At 42.9% G+C, this 22,708-nt stretch overlaps 1 protein-coding gene across 47 annotated transcripts in view; it reads left to right on the top strand.

The window, feature by feature from the left end:
- LOC129783139 (CUGBP Elav-like family member 4) overlaps positions 1–22,708 on the top strand; it is a 773,173-nt gene that overhangs the window by 117,379 nt on the left and 633,086 nt on the right. For all 47 annotated transcript variants that reach the window (XM_055792940.1, XM_055792935.1, XM_055792915.1 and 44 more), the window contains exon 2: positions 20,059–20,141. In XM_055792940.1, coding sequence (XP_055648915.1) covers positions 20,059–20,141 — 83 coding nt within the window. The remainder of the gene's footprint in view (positions 1–20,058; positions 20,142–22,708) is intronic.

The following is a 22,708-nucleotide window of genomic DNA, read 5'->3' as shown; positions in this document are numbered from 1 at the left end:
TTAATAGCCATGATGGCAGTGATCTAATTCAGGAAACATTTACATGTTGGAGTGGTCTGGCAAACCCCCCCTGTGAATTGTTTGGTGAATCTAAGACACCCTTAAGATCTCTCAAGAGTCCAGAGGTACTTGCTCTATATTCTTATCAGAAAATAATTTCCCTTGCAGTGTGAGACTGCTTTGCATATCAAGACTGATCTTTCCAGTGAACCTTATCAGCTATCTTAAGGAAAAATAATGGCTAATATCAAGACGACCGTTGGGATAACTCTGGGACAGCTTTAACTTTGCACAAGTACAGCATAAGAAGTTTTTTTTATTGAAAAAGGAGGAGTGGTTATACTCTAAATCTCCTCCACCTGCCACCTTAATGCTCAATAGAAGTCATACAGAGGGAATGTATATTGCATTATGGTTCTGTTGCAGCACTCTCCAAACTACCAGCTGCAACAAGGTCTTCTACCATCTCATACCAACATACTTTTCTTACCAGTCCCTCTGCTGCCTTCTCCTAGTCTCTACTTATCCAGGGCACATCTCCTCCCCTCTCCCTCTCCCTATCTCTCTCCCTCCCTCCCTCCCTCTCTCTCACTCCCTCCCTCTCTCCCTCTCTCCCCATCTCTCTCCCTCCCTCCCTCCCTCTCTCTCACTCCCTCCCTCTCTCCCTCTCTCCCCATCTCTCTCCCTCCCTCCAGATCTCTCCCTCCCTCCCCATCTCTCTCCCTCCCTCCCCATCTCTCTCTCTCCCTCCAGATCTCTCCCTCCCTCCCTCCAGATCTCTCCCTCCCTCCCCATCTCTCTCCCTCCCTCCCCATCTCTCTCTCTCCCTCCAGATCTCTCCCTCCCTCCCTCCAGATCTCTCTCTCTCCCTCCCAATCACTCCATCCCTCCCTCCCCATATCTCTCTCTTCCTCCACCTCTCTCCCTCCCTCCCAATCTCTCTCTCCCTCTCGATCTATCCCTCCCTGCCCATCTCTCTCTCTCCCTCCTGATCTATCCCTCCCTCTCCATATGTCTCTCTGCCTCCCGATATCTCCCTACATCCCCATATCTCTCTCCCTCCTGATCTCTCCCTCACTCCACATACCTCTCTCTCCCTCCCAATCTCTCCCTCCCTCCCCATCTCTCTCTCTCCCTCCTGATCTCTCCCTCCCTATCTCTCTCTCTCCCCATCTCTCTCTCTCCCTCCCAATCCATCCCTCCCTCTCCATATCTCTCCCTCCCTCCCCATATCTCTCCCTCCCTCCCTCTCCATATCTCTCCCTCCCTCCCCATATCTCTCCCTCCCTCCCCATCTCTCTCCCTCCCTCCCGATCTCTCCCTCCCTCCCGATTTCTCTCTCCCTCCCCCTCTCTCCCTCCCTCCCTCTCGATTTCTCTCTCTACCTCCCCCTCTCTCCCTCCATCACGATCTCTCTCTTTCCCTCCCCCTCTCGACTTCCCTCCCTCCCGAGATCTCCCTCCCTCCCCCTCTCCCCCTCCCGAGATCTCGGTCCCTCCCCCTCTCTCCCTCCCTCCCGAGATCTCTCTCCCTCCCCCTCTCTCCCTCTCTCCCTCCCCCCCTAGATGTCCCTCCCTCCCCCTCTCCCTCCCGAGATCTCTCTCCCTACCTCCCGCCCAAGATCTCCCTCCCTCCATCCCAAGTTATCCCTCTCGCCCTCCTGAGATCTCCCTCCCTACCTTCCGAGATCTCACTCCCTCCCGAGATCTCACTCCCTCCCCCATTCTCCCTACCTCCCTCCCGAGATCTCCCTCCATCCTCCTCTCTCCCTCCCTCCCGAGATCTCACTCCCTCCCCCTCTCTATCTCCCTCCCCATCTCTCCCTCCCTCCCGATCTCTCCCTCCCTCCTCCCGCTCTCCCTCCCTCCTGATCTCCCTCCGTCCCGATCTCTCCCTATCTCTCTCTCCCTCCCTCTCTCTCCCTCCATCTCACTCCCTCCATCTCTCTCACCTTCCCTCTCTCTCCCTCCCTATCTTTCCCTCCCTCTCTCTCCCCTCCCTCTCTCTCTCTTTCTCTCTCTATCTCTCCCTCGCTCTCTCTCTCTTTCTCTCTCTATCTCTCCCTCCCTCTCGATCTCCCTCCCTCCTGTATCGCTCCCTCCCTCCCGATCTCCCTCCCTTCTGATCTCTCCCTCCCTCCCTCTCTCCCTCCCTCCCAATCTCTCCCTATTTCTTTCTCTCCCTCTCATTCCCTCCCTCTCTCTCACTCTCTCGCTCTCCCTCTCCCTCCCTCTCTCCCTCTCTCCCTCCCTCTCTCTCCCCTTCTCTCTCTCCCTATCTCTCACTCCCTCACTCTCACTCTCTTGCTCTCCCTCTCCCTCCCTCTCTCCCTCCTTTTCTCTCCCTCTCTCTCTACCTCTCTGTCTCTCCCTCTCTCTCTCTCCCTCTCTCTCTCCCTCCCTCTCTGTCTCTCCCTACCTCCCTCTCTCCGACTCCCTCCCTCTCTCTATCTCTCTCCCCTCCCTCCCTCTCCCTATCTCTCTATCTCCCTCCCTCTCTCTCTCCCTCCCTATCCCTACCTCTCTCTCTCTCTGTCTCCCTTTGTCTGTCTCTCTCTCCTTCCCTCTGTCTCCCTCTGTCTCTCTCTCTCCCTTGCTGTCTCTCCCCCTTGCTCTCTCTCCCTTCCTCCCTCTCTCCCTCCCTCTTTGTCCCTCACTCTACTTCTCCATCCCTCTTCCCCCCTCTCTCTCCCTCTCTTCCCCCTCTCTCTCCCTCCCTCTCTCCCTCACTCTCCCTCTCCCTCCCTCTCCTTCCGTCTCTCTCCCTCTCTCACTCTCTCTCTCCTTCCCTCCCTCTCACTCTCATCCTACCTCTGTCTTTCTCCCTCCCTCTCCCTCCCTGTCTCTCCGTCTTTCCCTCTCCCTCCGTCTTTCTCATTCCCTCCCTCTCATTCCCTCTCTCTCCTCATCTTTCCCTCTCCCTCATTCTCTCTCTCCCTTTTTCCAATTCCCCATCTCTCTCTCTCCATCCCTCTCTCTCCCTCTCTCCCTCCCTCTCTCTCTCTTTTTTCCTCCCTATCTCTCCCTCCCTTCCGATCTTCCTCCCTCCTGACTTCTCCCTCCCCCCCATTCTCTCCCTCCCCCCCATTCTCTCCCTCCCTCCCGAGCTCTCCCTCCTTCTCTCTCTCTCCGTCTCTATCTCTCTCTCTCCCTCCCTCTCTCGCTCACTCTCGCCCCCTCCCTCCCACTCTCTCTCTCCCCCCATCTCTCTCACTCCCTCTCTCTCCCTCTTTCTCTCTCTTCCTTCCCATCTGTCCCTCTATCTTCCTCCCTCTCTCTCTGTCCCTCCCTCTCTAGCTCACTCTCCCCCTCTCTATCCCTCCCTCTCTCTCTCCCTTTCCATCCCTACCTCTCTCTCTGCTTCTCTCTCCCTCTCTCCCTCTCTCTCTCCCTCCCTCCCTCTCTCACTCTCCCTCCCTCTCCCTCTCTCCCTCTTTCTCCCTTACTCTCTCTCCCTCTTTCCCTCTCCCTGTCTCTCTCTTTCCCTCCCTATCACTCCCTCTCTCTCACTCTCTCCCTACTTCTCCATCCTTCTCTCTCTCCCTCCTTCTCTCTCTCCCTCCTTCTCTCTCCCTATCTCTCTCTCTCTATGTCTATCTCTCCCTCCCTCTCCTTCCCTATATCTCTCTCTCCCTATCTCTCTCTCACTCCCTCTCTCTCTTCCAATTCCTCTCCCTCCCTCTCTCTCTCATTCTCTCCCTCCCTCTCTCTCTTCCTAATTCTTACTCCCTCTCTCTTCCTCTATCTCTCTCTCCTTCACTCTCTCCCTCCTTCTCTCTCCCTATCTCTCTCTCCCTCCCTCCTTCTATTTTCCTATCTCTCTCTCTCCCTCCATCTCTCTTCTTATCTCTCCCTCCGTCTCTCTCCCCCTCTCTCTCTCCCTCCCTGCCTCTCCCTCTCTCTCTCCCCCCCCATTTCTGTCTCTCCCTCACTCTCTCTCCCTATCTCTCTCTCTCACACCCTCTCTTTCTCTTTTCCAATCCCTCTCCCTCTCTCTCTCTCTCCGTCCCTCTCTCTCTCCCTCCCTCCTGATTTCTCCCTCCCTCCTTCTCTCTCCCTCCCTCCTTCTCTCTCCTTCCCTCTCTCTCCTTATCTCTCTCCCTCCCTCTCTCTCCTTCCCTCTCTCCCTCCTTCTCTCTCCCTATCTCTCTCTCCCTCCTTCTCTCTCCCTTTGTCCCTTTCTCTCTCTTTCTCCCTATCTTTCTCTGTCCCTCCTTCTCTCTCCCTCCTTCTCTGTCCCTATCTCTCTCTCTCCCTCCTTCTCAGTCACTATCTCTGTCTCCATCCCTCTCTCTCCCTTTCTCTATCTCTCCTTCCCTCTCACTCTCTCTCTCCCCCTCTATCTCTGTCTCTCCCTCCCTCCCTCTCCCTATCTTTCTCTCTCCCTCCCTCCATCTCCCTATCTGTCTCTCCATCTCTCTCCCTATCTCTCTCTCCCTCCATCTCTCTCTCTCCCTCCCTCCCTCTCTCTCCCCAATTCTCTCTCCCTCTCTCTCTTCCTCTCCCTCTCCCTCCTCTTTCTCCATTATTCTATCTCCCTATTTCTCTCTCTCCCTCCCTCTCTCTCTCCCTCCGTCATTCTCTCCCTCCCTCTCACTCTTCCTATTTCTCTCTCCCTCTCTCTCTTCCTTTCTCTCTCTTTCTCTCACTCTATCTCCCTTCCTATCTCTCTCTCTCCCTCCTTCTCTCTCCCTATCTCTCTCTCTCCCTCCCCCCTTCTATCTCCCTATCTCTCTCTCCCTCTCTCCCTCTCTCTCCTGGCTCATCAGGACCTGTTCCCTACTATTTTACAGAACTGCATCACATAATCCTTTTCATATGTTTCTCGAGCTTCATCTTTAAACAAATTAGGTTGCTTACTCTCACTATCCTTGTTAGAAAGCAGTTCCAGAGCACCATTCTTCTGATGGTTAGAATCCTAATCACCAAATCAAATTTATTCATGGTCAATTTATACTTATTTGTCCTTGTGCAAAATTTTCCTGTATTTTAAATGCTGCTTCCTTCCTCCTTGATATTTACTGTGGGGATGTGGTTAGCCATCCTATCTGTGCTGAGTTTTTTTCTGTTTTGCTAGACAGAGCAAGCTCTTAGTTCTTGCATAAAACATGAACTTGGTAGTATCTTTCTGGCTCCAGATTTTGTATTCTACATCTTGGAACACAGGTGTGGGGAATGGTACCCCCCTCTTCTTGCTGAGGCCTCACAACAGCCTTGTTAATGGCAATGGTACTCTTTTCCCTTATCTTGACTATTCCTCTGGGCACAGGCTTTGTTTTAACTGCTAGAGTCAGCATTAGAGCAACGCACTGAGATGAAGCCACTGTCCTTTCCTTTTTGCACTTGAAGGAAGGAATGTTATGAGATCTTAAATGACCAGTTTGGAATAGCAACACCCCTGGACATGCATTTCAAAGTGTCGTAACATGTCCTGTCATGTAATGTTCACTGGATGACCACTGAATTGCTACCTTTCCAGTCTGTCTCTGATCTTGCAAAGACCTACCTGGATCTTAAATGCTGACCAAAACCAAAAGAAAAAGTAGCTGCAAGTTGTTCTGGCTTGCCTTCTCATTCACAAAGTAGCATACAGTGCAAAGCCATGTGTAAGGGGAAAGGCTGATGTCATGTAGTCCTTCCTGGTGTGGGATGTGAGCTGTGAGTAAAGCCTTTACAAGTGGAGTTCTGGAGACAGTTTCATGAGTTTTGCAGGAATTGTAGCCAAAGGGTTGGTGGTATGGCTGCAGGGTATTCACTCAAGAACTTTGAATGTCTTAGACACCGTAATACAGAGCAGATGAGAGACTTTGTGTATACCTGGCTATATTCCATGGAGGGCAAAGATGAGGTAGAGTTACACAGTCATTATCTAAAAAGATTGGTTTCCAGTCCAGTGTGTCAGTGGGTTGTCACTGAAGAATGCTTCTCAATTGGACAGAGTTGAGCATGAATCGTGAAATGTCATGTTATCACACTGCTGTGTTACATCATAATATATAGATATCAAAGCATTATCTTGATTTTGTCTATTTAGCTGTTAAATTTAGTAAGACGCTTAAAACTGAAGCAAGCATCTACAAAACATGTCATCATCTTTGGGTATGAAATTCTTACAGGATGCATCCTTGGTAATGTATCTCTGAAATCTCTTTCTAGAGATAAGAGGAAAAAACCAAAGTACTGCATGAGTGGAGTCTGAGTGGTGTGAAGAAGGGTTGTAAGCATGTCAGGAGTTGGGAGGAAGAGGTGAACGTTTTGGAAATGTTTAGTATTGGGGCTGTTTAATAATAGCTGAAACAAGAGGTTTCTGCTTTTCATTCTTTTTGCTCTTTTCCCAAGGTAAGGAATCATGCTGCCTTAGCTATAGCATAAAATTCTATATATCCCAATAAACCTAATATGTTGCAATTAAATCATGTGTTGATCATATAAATTGAGATAGTGAATTACTTGAGTTATACTGGAGAAAGTGACTGCATGCATTTATTTTGATGAGGATGCTGATCTGCTAGGGTCTGTACAAGTACAGAACAAAGACAGTCCAGTGACAGAAGCTAGAGTGCTTGTGTGGAAAAAGTGTGTAATCATATAACTGACAACTCATATAAAGCATGCATATATTAATGTAGTTTTACACTAGAGGCAATTTAAATTCTAATGTTTCCTAACTTCTGATTTGCATTTAAAAAAACCCTAAAACAAGTCAATGTTGTATTTTCACTCTTAAAAAATGTAAGGACCATGCGGAGATTTTATAGCCTTTGTGTGTGTGTGTGTGTGTATATATATAATATTTGTTTTTTCTCAGGGTGGGGGGGAATATTATTTAGTATTCCTGTGGGTATTCTCTTATTATCATGCAGAAGGTATGAGAAATTTGGTTTATCAGCAGAGGTAGGACTAGAGAAGAAATCCTGTGATAAATTAGTTCCATGTTGAGCAATGTTGATTTACTGGAACAAAATATTTAACAAACGCTTCAACTCAAAGCTTCTGTCGACTGATCTACTTGGGTCTTGAAAGGTTCCTTGGCTGTCTGTAAATGGGTTGGTAAGATGCTGGGAGCAATGTGGGTCACACTTCTAAAGCTGTAATCTCTTGATTCAACTATTGGACTGCTCAGTGAGATCAGATTATAGGTGGTCCTGGAAGCAGGCTCTTACAGTGCATGTTTTTAAGACTGCAGATTGCTAGGCAGGAGTCTACTACTTTTCCTGGAAAACTTATTCACTATAAATCATAAAAAAACCCAAACCCACAAAACAAGCCCTCTTAAATCTGTTTACAGGAACACCAACTACTGAAATGTTAAAATGTAATAAATGGCTGTGGAAAATAAGAGAATCAGTTTCATCAAGTGATTACTGTATACACAGAGATCACATTTGGCCCAGAAGTCCCTGAGCCACAAGGCTGGAGACTGAGAAGAATACCTAGAGGAGGCATTATGCACATCCTCTCCTTATACTCTTCTCAGGGCATCTGCTTCTGGCCACCATTGGAGACGGGATATTGTACAAGATGGACTTTGTCTGACCTAGTGCCATCATCTCTATATAAAGTTCTAATCAACTCCTTTTGAAGACAATGTTATTTGAGTTTTTTTAAACTCATCAAACCCTACTCTCTTACTTTCTGACATCAGCAAGGATTCTCCAGTGAGTTTCAGCCTCCCAGAGATGCTCAGAAACTGGCTTACTATTTTTAGCATTCTTGATGGAAAAAATAATAAAGTGAAACCACATCATTAATGTGTGTTTCTTTCCAGGCATCCACTAGCCAGTGATTCATAGACTGGTAACAAGGAAAGTTTTGTTAGGCCACTGTATTCAGGAGGTATCCTAGACAGTTTTTCATTCATCTTTTAATGTCTTGGGCAAAATGGCTCCCACTAGTCTCTTTTGCAGAGTGCTCTACAATCTGAATGCTTTCTTGTTGGGAACTGTTTGCTGGTACTATGTTCACACAGATGTGCCTTTGTGTTCATTTGTTGTCGTTTAACCCCAGCCAGCAACTAAGCACCACACAGCTGCTCACTCATTTCCCCCACAGTGGGGTGGGGGAGAGGATCGGAAGAGTAAAAGTGAGAAAACTCCTGGGTTGAGATAAAATAGGTAAAGCAAAAGCCACAAATACAAGCAAAGCAAAACAAGAAATTCATTCACCTCTTCCCATGGGCAGGCAGGTGTTCAGCCATCTCCAGGAAAGCAGGGCTCCATCACATGTAACAGTTACTTGGGAACACAAATGCCATAACTCCAAACATCTCCCACTAACTTCTTCTTCCCCCAGCCTTTTATTGCTGAGCATGATGTCATATGGTATGGAATATACCTTTAGTCAGTTCGGGTCAGCTGTCCTGCATGTGTTGGCTCCCAATTTCCCGTGCCCCTCCAGCCCTCTTGCTGGCAGGACCTAAAAAACTGAAAAGTCCTTGACTTAGTATAAACATTACCCAGCAACAACTAAACACATCAGTGTGCTATTGGCATTGTTCTCACACCTAATCCAAAACACAGCACTGCACCAGCTACTAAGAGGAAAATTAACTGAAACCAGGACATTGTTCTTGGTTGAGAGCTTCTCTCATCTGTCTTAAATCAGTGGAGAAATAAATATCAAGCAAGATGTCATATTAAACCTTTAAAAAAATCCTAGTAGTACTATAATCACTTTTTTATAATTGACTCACAGTTTTGTTCTTGAAATTGATCTTCATAAAATAAAAAAAAGTACAGCCCTCAGAAAAACTTGATGGGTGGGTGGGTGGCTGGCTGCTCAACTCTGTCCAACCCCTTAAAAATTGTAGGCAATGGCTGAGCTGACCATGGGTGGATTGCTTTTTAATACAACTTGCCATCCCAGTCAGTTGATATTCTGATTTGTTTTCACCAATAAAGGTTATTGAAACTGTTTTCTTAAAAGAATGTGTTTCTCTTGGGTTAGACAACATGTTAAACTGTTGGATAGAATTGTAAAAGTTAGAAATCGGGAGAAGGGGGTGTTCCGGTTGGGGAAAGCCCAAGCCAGGGAGATTCATTGTTATACCCAGAATAAGATTAAGACACAAACAAGGCCAAATGCTGCCAATCAAGGAAGTTTATTGGAACAAAGTGTTCATAAGAAAAGAGCAATAGGAAAGGCAAGGAAGGATAGAAAAGAAGGAAACCTAGCAAGCAGTCGGGATAGAGTTACAAGGGACAGTCACCACCATGGATCCAGTGGTGTCCCATTGGTCCATAGTTTCCTTGAGTGTCGGTGATGGGGGTCTCTGGATCGCGCCCCTCACTATTCAGTTGTGCAGTCTTTTATAGGGCATTCGGGAAACCGTTTCCCGGACAATGGCACGTACTTCACTTCTGCACATGCTCCCTGTCTCAGTATGCTGGTTCCGAGGGGCACATGCAACGGCCACGTGGTCCTTTGCCATGGACTGTGCATGCCTCTGCAGGTTGAGGTTGTCGTTTGTTTCTGGACATGTCCTCCAGAACGATGTGGCCGTTCCTTGACCCTGGCTGATGTCTGGTTTCAGGTGGCTGTTTGCTCCTTGTCTGGTCCACAACTGCTGAGTTCAGTTAAACTGCCAGGGAGCCTTGCACCGAGCTCAAGCTCAGCAGGAATGTAAACAAGCTTTGAGACAGTCAGCTCACAGTATGGTCTCCCACAGGGGGTAAATGGAGGCCCTCTGAAGGCGTTTGCTCTTGGGTCAGTATCAGCTTTTGTTTATGGTTTCAAGTGACTTGGGTAATAAAAGTTCCATGAAGGACTTATTTGCTGTAATGGCTGGGAGAGACAGTAATGTTTACTTTTACCTTCTGTAGGGTCATAAACTTCCATCTTATAACTTGCAATTATCCTTAATTGCTTAAGAGTCTGTGGTCCTTATTCTGTTCTATGGTTGCAAGGGTTTCTCTCTCCTTATGCCTCTCAGTGGAACAGGGAGTCAAAAAGTTTACAAAATTGTCGGATGGAACCATGACATGAAAGATGTTGGAATATTGCAGAACTAAAAGTTTGTGCTGAGAGGCAGTCCCCCATGTTGATTTATCTCTTTCTGTCTTTTCCCTCCCTGCCTTTTCTACACTCCTGCCTCCAACATACACACAGACACACACACACCCCAACCATGTTTAAGGGATTATTTCACTATTGTGTTTGAACTTGTAGGATCTGGAAAACTTTAGGTTATGTTGTCATGCACTACGCTCATGCATGTAAACATAAATTAAAATTAAATCAAATATGTTCTTGACTAACAGATCAGTTAGATGCAAAAGCCACCTTGGGGGCTGTGTGGTGGGAGCAAACACTTCCCAACAGGTAGGAAGCATTACTGATGCTCAGCCTAAATGTTCTGTTATTGAATTTTGTGTTGTTACCCCTAATTATTCTCTGGTATCACCCTGAACAAACTTTTTCCATACTTTGTGTTTACACCTTCAAGGCTTGTAGCTGGTTATCAGCTATCCCCCTAAGTCATCATTTAACCCAAGTTATACATAATTAATTCTCTTAATCTTCCCTCATAAGTCAGTTCTCCCAGCCCATTAAGATTTTCTATTGCTCATCTCTGAATTCCATCTCTTGTTTTCCTTTTTTCTTTCCATGTGTTTCTAAACACTTCCAGGTGATCATAGCTGAAAGGATCATTTTAGATGTGGATTTTCTATTAACACCAAAGGAAGGAGGTGTCTTTGATCTGGAAGTGACATACATGCTATTGTATGTGACATTGTCCACTATCATCTGAAAGTGTTGCTTGATGATACTGCCTTTAAGATTCATATGTCCTGTTGAACATTCAGATGCTTGCCTCTGTGGCTATTCTTGACCTGTATTTTAAGAGCTGAATCATGCAACGTGTAACAGCAGGGATTCAGGTTACTGGGCACATTATTAAGGGGCTTAGCACCCTCTATTATCTGTTGCAATTTATTCTCCATTCCTCTTCACGTGTGAAATCTTCATTGCTGCGTTGTTTAAATTTAAGATCAGATCTTCTACTTTGCTAAATAGTTCTTTTATCTTGATGCAACTGATGTTTATCATGCATGCTCCTCCTGCCAGTCCTCAGTGCTTTGGGGTCTTCACTGTTCATCCAATCTAATATGAATTTAATTCTCAAAGCAAAAATTTCTGCTAGAAGCTGTTTCAAATGTTTAACTGAAACAATCTACTACATAGTCAGCATTCGCTAATTTTTAAGTTGATCAACAAAAAAAAAAAGTGATCAAAATATCTCTCTGGTAGTGATTACTACACACTTTACCTTGTGTTCTCTATTCATCAGGAAATTGTACTTCCTTCACTTCACACTGACAAGAGCCCTTTAAAACCCAGTGCACTGAAGCTTTGTAAATTACACAGATCTTCTTGTAATTTTCTTTTTCACTTCAAAGATATTCCTTATACCCTTTGTAAAAATTGGACGTTTTAGACTTAAATTCACACACTGTTTGTTTATAACTTCTTACCCAGGAACTCAGTCCCACAATAGTGGATGGGAAAGTGCACCTGGATGCAAGGGACAATAGTGTTTCCAGTTCTCTTTTGTGAGATAATCTACTTGGGACATAATGTATTTGTGAGTCTATGCAGGAATATGTGCACATTTAAGAAAAGCAGACTGATAAGTGTTCATAGCTCTGGGTAGAGTCTTGGGAGGTTTTTGTTCAAGGCTGACCTTTACCACAAACTATTTGTGTGGCTTTGGACAGGTGGTTAAATATTCTTTCAGCCTTTACATGCCTTGTCTTGTTCCTAAATAATTTATACTTGAGCCAGGCTCTTAAAGCAAGCCTGTACAATGCAACGATGGGTCAACTTAGAGCTTTTTGCCAGAGAAGCAGTGGAGGGTCTTGTTCTTGGGACCTACCTCTCTTCCTTTGTGCTATAACAGATAGGATCTTTGAGAAGCCTTTTCCAGAGCACCTCATTTCACCTTGTTTTCTCTCTCATGCACACACACAGAGTATGCACCTTGTGCTTCTCAGCTCTAAGTAGATACTGGTCTGATGATTAAGATTACTTCATCTTTGGCTGCTTGCAGAAGAACTTGATCCTACTTCATGCTATTCCACTGCCTATAGTTAATGAACAAGTCAAACCGAGAAAGAAGGGTAAGGAGAAAGAAACAGGAGATAAGAGACAACACTTGTTTGCTCCTAACATCACTTAGAGGATAGAAGAAACTATTCAAAGTCAAAACATATGGAAAACATGGAAAAAATCTGGTTATGGGAGCCTGGATGTTAATTGTTCTGACAGCTGAAATTTGTCTCCAGAAATGTCATGAAGCCACCTAGTAATGTAGAATTTTCTCTGGCTCATATTGTGACTCTTACAAGTTTCTGGAGACTTCCAGTCTCAGGATGATTGTCTTGCAGGAGCAGCTGCTGCTTAAAGATTTTAATTTATATATCAGCTGGAATCAGGAAATACATTCTTTGTGGGTTTGGATTCAATTTGTAATATAAAAGTCCTAAGGTGGCTTCAGATGCACTTACCTGAACTTAAACTTAACAAAACCCTGTGGAACTTAGCAAAGAGTTTCTAACGTCCTGTTTACATTTTTTGCATATGAGGTGAACAGAAAAAACCTGATCATAAGTAACAGAAAGGTACTGAGGTTGATTTTGAGAGGTGTCTTAAAGGTTCCACTCTAAATCTGAACTTCCTGAATTGGAAAAATGTGGGTTGGCAAACTTGGTAAGAACAATAACTGTAGAGAGATAACTATAGTCATCTGTTTCTGCATGGGCTAGAAGTTGTCTAATAATATCTTTCCTGCAGTTGTTTCAGTACCTTTTGCTTTCAACCTTGAGCTAGAAATGTCAGAAGTCTATATAGACACGTGCCCTGCCTCAGAGAAGAAAGAATATGAGGCTGTTTGGAGCGCATTCAAATTTGTATTTAGAACAGGCTACTTGCATGTTCCTGAGATGAAAGTATAACTAACTAATAATTTGATGGTGCTATAAACAAAATGTTCACTGCATGGCCCTGGTGGTTTTTTAAGGGTGAAAATACCAACTTTTCTTATGTTTTTAATTGCAAACACATTTCCTGCAGACAGAGTTGATGTTATTTTCCAAGAAATATCTGTTCCTTACCCTTGTGAAAGATAATGAGCAGTAAAAAAAAAACAAACCCCAACCCTATGTGGATGCAGAAAGGCAAGGCTTGGAAAAAGTCGTATGTGGCAGAACAGTCTAATTTGTTTAGAGATGGTTTTGCTTTAGGTTTATTTTGCTAATATTCCAGGCATTCAAAATAAATACTGTTAAACAGTAGCATAACTTCTGGAGACTAGTTGAGAATTCTTGAAGAAGTCTCCCCAAAAGAAGTGGATCCAAAAATCAAAATAAAATTAAGAGGTAGGAAACATTTCTGAAACAACTAAGTGTTTTAGAAAACCCACTGAGTTATTCATATGCTGCTAACAATAGAAAGAACTCAAAAGGCAGGACCCAGAACAGCAGGTACAGAGTCTAATTAATGCACATACTCTAAGGAGGTTTAACCCATAACTTTCTGAATGCAAGTGGTAGTGTTTCAACAGCAGGATTGGTAAAAGTCAGGAATATAACTAGAAACAGTGAATCACAAGGTGGAAACCCCACTTTCTATATTTCCTTTCTTTATCACCACACTGGAAACAAGAAATCTTGAAGATTTCATGATAATTTTTTATTATTTTTTTTTTCTGAGGCTGCATTATAAAACAGGTAACACAAATATGTTGGATTTTTCTTTGAAGTAATAGGTAGGTTGAAGTGAGACAAGCTTAGAGATGATCAGGATTTTAACTTCAACTTGATGTTTCCTTACTGAGTATGTTGCGACGGAGGGAAGACACAGTCGCTCAATATGAGTGATCAGCAGACTTCGTTTATTGTCCCTTACAGTCACCTTTTATGCCTTGTTATAATTAGCTCATACATATTACAAAAGTTAAGCTCATTATTGGTTAGTTGCCTAAATACCAAGCCCGCCCCTAGTTTCTCTTCTGTAGTTATCTGTTCCCACCTGCAACATTCTTTTCCCACCAAAATCTTCCTGTTATTGTGTAACAAGAACAGCCAAAGACAGTTATTTTTGCTTTACTTCAGATAAGCTGAGAGCAATGTGCATTTTTGTCCAGCCAGCTGGACTATGTCTATGTGACCCTTTTCAGCTAGCCAGTTATCCACAATTCCCCCGTTTTTATTTTGGGCGACATAGGCTTGGTTGACCATTTTCAATAACAGCATTTTAACACAGGAAAATACACAGCCAACTTATAAAATCTCAGCCGTCGCAACATGAGTAGAAGCTGGAACCTACTTATTTTCATCCTCACTTGAGTGATTCCCTAGAGTTTGGCCATGACTTTCTCATCAGTGACTGAGTTCTGAAATACTGGGAACACTGTTCCTTGGTCCAGAAAACCACTTGATCATGAGTTTCACTTTAGTCAGACTTTTTATACATTAAAATCAAAAGGATGCCCTAATTGTTTAATAGATAGAGCCTGAGGGCATGCATCTCTCCTTACAACATGGAGTCACAGCTATTAGGCAACAAATGACAAGCTGAAGTGAGACTGGTCTGTTTAAAAGTAAGTTTTCTACTGTAACTCATAGCATCAAATATTTGCAGGCCCTATATAGGCAAACCAACACTCTCTTTGGTAGATAACTACCTTAACCAGTAATCTATATTCTTATTTCTCTAATGGAGAGTCTATTCATTGACAGTTTGCTGTGTGTATGGAAATTAAGACACCTGTTCTGGGAAGTAAAATGTTCCAAATGGCTAGACTTGCAGAAACTTGAGCAGTGAATCTTGCGTTGACTTGGGCTCAAATGATCAAAAGTATCTCAGAAGTTTCAGGATGAAATTTCAAGTTAAAATGTTGGCAGTTATGGGAAAACAGGACCTGGTATATGCTATGTCAAATCAATGGTTCATTCTGTACCTTATCTTGAGTGTACCAGTCAGAAAAAGATGGTTCAAAGCAACTTGCAAGGAACTTTCAAGACCCCAGGAGAAACTTATCCTTGTGTGAATCAGAGCCAGAAACTGTTCCCTCATCCTGGGTAAAAACGTTTGAGATCAATAGCTTTCCAGTTCTGCAGTGGGATGGAGGCAAGATAGCTATAGAGTTACTTAAGAAGAAATAGAGATGACCCTCAGGGGTCTGCCAGTGACAGTGCACTCTGCTCTGATGTGTAGAAGCCTTGGGCTTGAGATCCTGTTTCCCTGATTCAGATTACAGTCTGGACTACTGACTGTCCTGGAATGTTTCTCTTGCTGTAGGCTTTGATCAGAAATTGTATCATGGGGATGAGAAACACTTATTGGTGAAATATTTCATTGAAACTTCCTATGAGAATTTTTGGAGGTTTAAAACTGGTGTTTTCATTAAAACCTACTTGTTATAAAAAATCAAGATGAAAACATTGTCTGTTTTGTTGTTACATACACTAGCAGTTACTCAAGTCTGTCTGCCTGGACACTGCTAAATGTAATTAAGCCCTGCTTAGTCTGAGGAAGGGCTGTGATTTGAATTTGAATTGTGCGTATCCATGTCTCATTTTGAAATATCTTAAATTCATTTTAAGTGAGCGAATATTCTGTAAATATGGTTAACTTCTATGTTTCCAAATTTGGATTCTTAATTTGTTTTTTAATATTGGTTCATGGCTGTACACAATCAAAACTTTCAGTGGTGAAAATTGATTGTTCTGAAATTGTTTTCCATCTGGGAAATCAAAATGGAAAAAACCCACACCCCAAACCATAAAAAAGCCCCAAACCTTTTTCCATGAGTTTGACTTTTCTCTGTAAAACCCAATATAGCTGTTTCATATGACATTACAAGATGCTGTTGTTTAGGATGTTGTATCTTGTAGTGTTAACCTGAATGAATGTTCAGTGCTCTGTTCTTTAAGCAACATTCTCCAGGAGGAAGGAACCCTTTGGAGGGGTCATATAGATGCACATTGAATGAGGGTAGCCTAGGAAAAGTTACACCTGAAGGAAGTGCTACAGTTGTAATTCCATTAAGCATCACAATACAAAGGACAGATCAAGTATTTTGATGATGTGGGCAAGAAATCTTATTGCCTTTCATCCTAATGCATAAAGAGCTGAAATATGGAAATTCTTACAGGATGGAATAACAGATACGTATTGTTTTATCACAAGCCACATGCTAGTGTTTTTGAAAAATGCTACTCTGCTGATGGCTGATGCTGGATTTGTGCCTTATAGAACAATCTTGTGATAAGTACAGGGAAGACAAAACCCCCCATGAACTGGCCTTTTCAAGTTCAGGTTTGAGGCCTATTATGAACATTAAGCTCTACTTTATTCCAGCTGCCCACTGCTATGATGGAATTTCTTACTGTCTCCAAGCAATCAGGATTTATTTAAAGTAAATGAGGGATAGTTTTTTCTAAATAAATTAATTTTTGCCCAACAAGAGTGGGATAGAATGTAATTCATGTGCATGACGTTTTTAAGGAGGAAGGGAAAAAGAAATATCTCCACAGGACATTTTTTGTCCCTGAAAAACATGGGGTTTTTTCTGTCTGACCATGTGAGAAACTAGATTTCTTCTTTTCCATTTCAGTCTTTCTGTCTTGTTTGGGAAATCAGAGATGTTTGGATGCATTCTACTAAGTACTGTTTCTGGGAATTTGGTACTTCTACCACTTTCACAAACATGTTTGGAGAGGACTTCACAGAGGTTTCTCATCGATGAGAACTCCCCCCCCCCCTTATGTGGATCTTTGAAGGAAACTTTGCTCCTTCAGAGTGGAGTATTCTTCTATCTACTCAGTCTGAATTACAGTCATGATATGGTCACGGTCCACTCAGTGGACTCGTGATGGTTCGTTTATTATGATCTCGAAGCGCAAAAAATCAAGGCGACCACACCAAGGGGTTATGCTTTGTTATGCTTTGATCAAACAGTGCAACTTTATTGTTTGTCTGTAAAGCAGTGTGCAATAGATAGTGACAAGAAGGGAAGAAAAAGTAAAGAAAAAAAGGGAAGAAGATTATAGCTACCACCACGGGTCCAAGGCGTCCCTATGGTCCCTGGTCCAGGCAGCATCCTGTCGGTCCTTCTGATCGTCGTGATCCTTGGTGGAGAAGATCTTCAAAGTTCGGTTGCCAAGGAGCCATCTTTTATGCCAAGCAACACACCTTGCTCCTCCTCTGGCCCATGGATTGTTGCCAGTCTCCGCCTTCTTGAGCAAGGTTACCACGCATGTCCAAAGAGGAGTGCCTGAGGCATGGTTTGCCTTAGAGGTGGGTAGCTTCAGACCAGGAGGTGTGGGTTTGTATTATAATGATATTATAATGAAGAAAGTTCACCTGAAGTTCAAGTTTTCTGGTTCGTTGCTACGACAGTGGTTGTGATCCATCTTCTGGACAGCTGTTACGAGGCCTTATCATAGTTGTTCCTTTCAATCCCAGGTGGCAGGGAATGGCATAGTACTCCTCATACCATGCAGTTCTCCTTCCCAGGGTGTAGTTGTTTCTTTCAGTCCCAGGTAGCAGGGAATGGCACAGTACTCCTTGTACCATGAAGTTCTCTTTCCCAGGGTCTTTGTGTCTTGGTGTCCATGAGGACCACATTCCATCTCCAGGTCTCTGTTGGCAATGTTGAGACAATATCGTTGTCTTTGAACCGACTCTTACAAGGAGTTGCAGGACATTCTTACCCTGAACTGTTGTCATGGCCATCACAATGAGGAGAAAAATATAGCTATCATTATGGGAGCTTTACATTGCATAGTTTTTAATGGTGTGCTATTATGTGCCTAATTAAACTGTATCAGCTGCTCCATGTGTGCTACTAAAGGGAGACTTTCTTGTTGTGTCTAGTCAACAGCTCAGCCTGTGATTTAGCACTGAAATTAAATTTAAGCATAGTTTCCCATCTGATTATCAAGTTATGGATGACTTTTAAAGATCCTTTTCAATCCATTACTTCTACTAGCTGTAAACTCTCTGTCACAGTTTCTTCCTCTTCTCTGGTAGATGCAGACTAACCAAAACCTCATACATTTAAAGTTGGAGGGGAATGAATCCAAATAATTCCAATTAGAGTATGCAAACTGTTACTGTTGCTCAGTCTCCTTCCTTGACTGTCAACTTCTGCTTCTGAGTCTCAATTATTGAGACATAATAAATGTGATTGTCTTGAATAAAGTGAAAGAAAGAAGACCTTCAGAAAGCAATATAGGATAAGAAATAGGGCAATAAATAGGATTTTTTCCATGCCAAATTGGAACATTCATCCAGCTTGTAGCTTCATTGTGAGAGGAGTAGGGCGACTTCCACAAGACAGTCTTTAAGAAAAAATATATATACATTTATGGAAAAGCAACAACTACTTCTTAGTCTCTTGTATATACTAATCTATTAAAAACTTCGTAAAGAAGAAAAGAACAAGTGTATATTTCTTCAGTAATATTGTCTAAGGAATCAACTTGAATAAAACAGTGAACATTGTATGGACAAAAAGATCAAAGCGATGATCAGAGCTGAGAAAAGGTTCATAGTCTACTGTTTACTCACCTGTTGCATACTTTTTATATGCATGAGGAGAAGGTGGGTGGGTCAAGATGAGGTTATGGGACATGTTTGTTTCTTTGGCAGTCTCTCTGTACTTGTGCTGCTCTTGAATGATGCCCACAGTTTGATGGACATGCTGCCTAAACCCTGAAAGATCTGATACCTCCATTTCAAGGAGCTGGCATGGTTGCAGACATTCTGTCTGTAGTAACTAAAGAGAAAATGTCCTCTGCATAACAAGCACTTTTGCTGCAGGAACTGACAAGTTTTCAGTATACTGAAGTAAGAAGGAATAAACTGATGACATCAGACACACACACAACTGGTATAAGACATTGCAACATTGACTGGTTTTACAAGAAGGCAAGCATGGAGGTGGGGAGAGAAGGAAGTACAGGGTTTTTGCTGTCCTACTATGACAGGGCTTCAGCCTTTGTAGTTGATAAGACAACTTTTTTGAAGAATCAAAGACATGATGCATTGGAGCATCTCTGAAGTTCTAATGATCTATAAAGCAACATGGATGTATTGGATTGATTATTTGGGCTTTGCTGTGATTGTATGCATGGTTGGAAACCAATGAGCCCTTGCAGCAGCAAGTGCAGAGTGGTGGCTTTCTGGTGTGATGCAAACAGGGAGACTAATTGTGGATGCAAGTCAGGCTAAACAATAGGTGTAGTCCTCTACAGTAGGAAGTCTCAAGCCCTTGTATGCCCTTTACGTGAAATACTTGATACAAAAGAAAGGCATGAGACTTTCAGTGTGATAAAGCAGTAAGGGGCTTATTCCCACTGCTGTTGCTGGAGCAGGAGTGGGATCTCACAACCCACTTTTCCCCTTTGTGGGTTCTTTGAGATCCCTAATCCTGTAAAACCCTCTGTATCTGACATTTAAGCATGTATTCAAACAAAAATAAGCACTCATGGCCACACTGTTGCTCACTTTTCATCAGGGCTCAGAGGAAGTGATCGCAGAATCACAGAATGGTTTGGGTTGGAAGGGATCTTAAAGATCATCTAGTTCCAACCCCCCCTGCCATGGGCAGGGACACCTCCCACTAGACCAGGTTGCTTGAAGCCACATCCAACCTGGCCTTGAACACTTCCAGGGATGGGGCATCCACAGCTTCTCTGGGTAACCTGTTCCAGTGTCTTACCACTCTCATAGTAAAGAATTTCTTCCTAATATCTAATATAAATGTACCCTCTTTCAGTTTAAAAGCATTACCCCTTGTCCTATCACTACAGGCCCTACTAAAAAGTCTGTCCTCATCTTATAAGCCCCCTTTAAGTATTGAAAGGGTAAATACTGAAGTGATGATAGCTTAATTTCTTGACTCTTTACTACTGACTTACTGAGGAGAGATTTTTATGATTTATTTACTGGCAATGGGGTGATGACGGGAAAGTGGTTTGCTCTGTGTCTCAGTTTTAAACAGATCCTCTCTGAAGCACTGCTCTTACTGAGGTTTTGCCTTTTGTTATAGGCTGTGCCTTCTTAACATACTGCGAAAGGGAGTCTGCTCTAAAGGCCCAGAGTGCACTGCATGAACAGAAGACACTGCCAGGGGTGAGTCCAGATTGATAACTTTTTTGTTTAAATCTAAAATGGGTTACATATGGAGTTCTTGTCTTTGGTTTGGAAGCATAATGTCTCCGATTGCTTGGATTATTCACTATTTGCATTGTGCTAATAGAATTAAGATACCACCAACCCACCCAAATGGTTTCTCTGCACAAAATGAAAAGCTTTTTGCTCTTATCAGGGGTCAGGAAAACAGTAATTAACTGGTTATGGACTGGATTCTACCAGCCTTACTCAGCTGAGGAAAGGTTTTACGATTCTGACCACTACAGTGAAATATTAGAAGTGCTTACCAGGTGCTACCTCTTACTATTTTTCTTCTCTGAAGCAAGGTGGGGCAGCAAGAAATCAAGAAACAGATCACATTATTGAGTTATCACAGAATGAAAACATATTCCTGATGACAAAGTGGTTTGAGTCAGTTACTTTAGTATTCAGGCAGCTGTAGCAGATTGGAAAGGTGGTGGGGCAAGGAGAAAAGAGATGAACACAAGACAATGAGGAAAATTATTCACATGAACAATATTTAAGGTTCAGACAACATAAGCAGAACTAAAAATAGAATCAGTATTATGTGGGAAAGACCTGCCCTGCTGGCAGTTTCTAGTTTAGCAGTAACCAGGAGGAGGGGGGGAGAGAGGGAGAGACTAGATTCAGCCAGGGTACGTGGATTGGAAACAGCCTGTCACTGAAATTGGGAATAAGAAAACTCCTTAACACCATTAAGAAGCAGACGTTCTTCACTGCAGTGCTGGATGCACGGGGGATTGCTCCACCAAACATGCATGGCTTTCTTCTCTCAGGTAGCTCTTTTTATGCAGTACATATATACATATTCAACAAATTTACTGGGAAAGACATACATATTAATGAGATTACACACAACTAATTACAATATTTGCCCTCCCCCTCACCTATGCCCAGTTGTCCAGAGTAGGGGTCTTCAGTGGTCTTGAGGGTCTGCAAAATCTGCCCACTCCTCTATTCAGTTGGCTGGAGTTCTCCTTTGTAGTTCCCATATATGGTCTTAAAACAGATTATCTTGGTCTTTCTTGGCCTGGAATCGCTGGCCTTGGGCCCGTTTTCCTTCATCCTCCAAGGCTATCTCTTTGTTAGAACCTGAATTTATTGCTTACAGGCATAGAAAGATTAGTTTCAAACAAACAAAGTACCTTAACACTAACTGTTCGAACCTAGGATGCATGACTACTTCTAAATTCTTAAGATTAAACCTTAACCCTTCTGTAACAAGCCGAGTGCAGTACTCCTGTGGCTAGAATAGGGCTGGTTTCACAATTACATAAAAGTCAGTCATCAAGTAATTAAGAGTGGGATCCTGAGGGTTCCAAGTTGCATCTAAACTGAGAGGAAATTGATCCAAAATCTGCCTTTATTAGTTGGTGTTGAATGACTGAGTCCTGCATATTCATAACCTATCTTTCCACAAAACCTAAGACACATCAGTTGCTCTATGTTACTGAGGAAAGTGTTGATTCTGCTCTGCTTGTTTCCATCATCCTGGGGTCTATTTACCTGTCTCTGTGCCACCTTGCTGGTATGGAGATGCCCATGCACTTTCTCGTCTACATCTGTCTGCTTTAAAGGCCATACTTTATGTAAATATATTAAATACTTCATTCCCTAAAAATACATTTCTGTCAGCTGACAACTCCCTCTGAATTATTTTTTTCTAGAAAGTTATTAGCCACAGATTGAAAGTAACTTGAGTCTTGTTGGGGTTTAGATTTTTCTGTTTTATTTTTCCTTTTTTTTCTTTCCCCCCTAACAAGCAATATTTTCTTCTTACTTCTTTTCTTCTCTGAATGATAGAACTGGATGTACAAAAAATGAAAATATTTTGAATAAGGATGTTTCAGTTAACATTTTACCTGAAATTTTCTGAAATATGCTTGAAATCAAATATGTATTTATCAAAACTAGAGATATGCTGTGATTAACAGGATGTTGTGTATTTAAAAGATACTAACTGGAATTCTAATTGTTTTCACTGAGACTCTTTGCTCCCATTATTAGGAGCCAGACCACTCACTTTTGCACATGGAGCTCATCTTCTCTATGAGGTTAAAATCTCATCCTGAAGTATGATGGGAATATCTTCAAGAAGACAGTGGGTCAGCGAGACTGAGAGTTCAAAGTTAGGGAGGGAGGACAAGTGATGATTTAGGATTTTTATTTTTAATTACTACTTTATATGTCCACAGTTCTGAATCTCCATCTGCATTTTAGAGGTTTCAAATCACAAAAATCTTAAAACCAAAACTGTTGTCTTGGACAGTGGCAAAATTCAACCAGCTTTTGCATTAGGATCAAGACTTCCTTCAAAGGTTATACTGACTGATTCTATACTACAGCCAAAACATTTCTTCCTTGGTTTATGTAATGTATGTATGGTATGTAGTTCATCACCATAAAATAAAAAGCCCTCGTAAGGTTAGGGGGGTCTAAGTCCTCATTCACATGAGTTCACAAATGACACATATATAACACCTTCTTTTGACCCTCTACTGTCTGTGACACAAACAGCACTACTG

This window comes from Falco peregrinus, chromosome W, assembly GCF_023634155.1.
Source record: "Falco peregrinus isolate bFalPer1 chromosome W, bFalPer1.pri, whole genome shotgun sequence".
NCBI classification, from domain to species: domain Eukaryota; kingdom Metazoa; phylum Chordata; class Aves; order Falconiformes; family Falconidae; genus Falco; species Falco peregrinus.
This window is presented reverse-complemented; position numbering and strand designations above follow the sequence as displayed.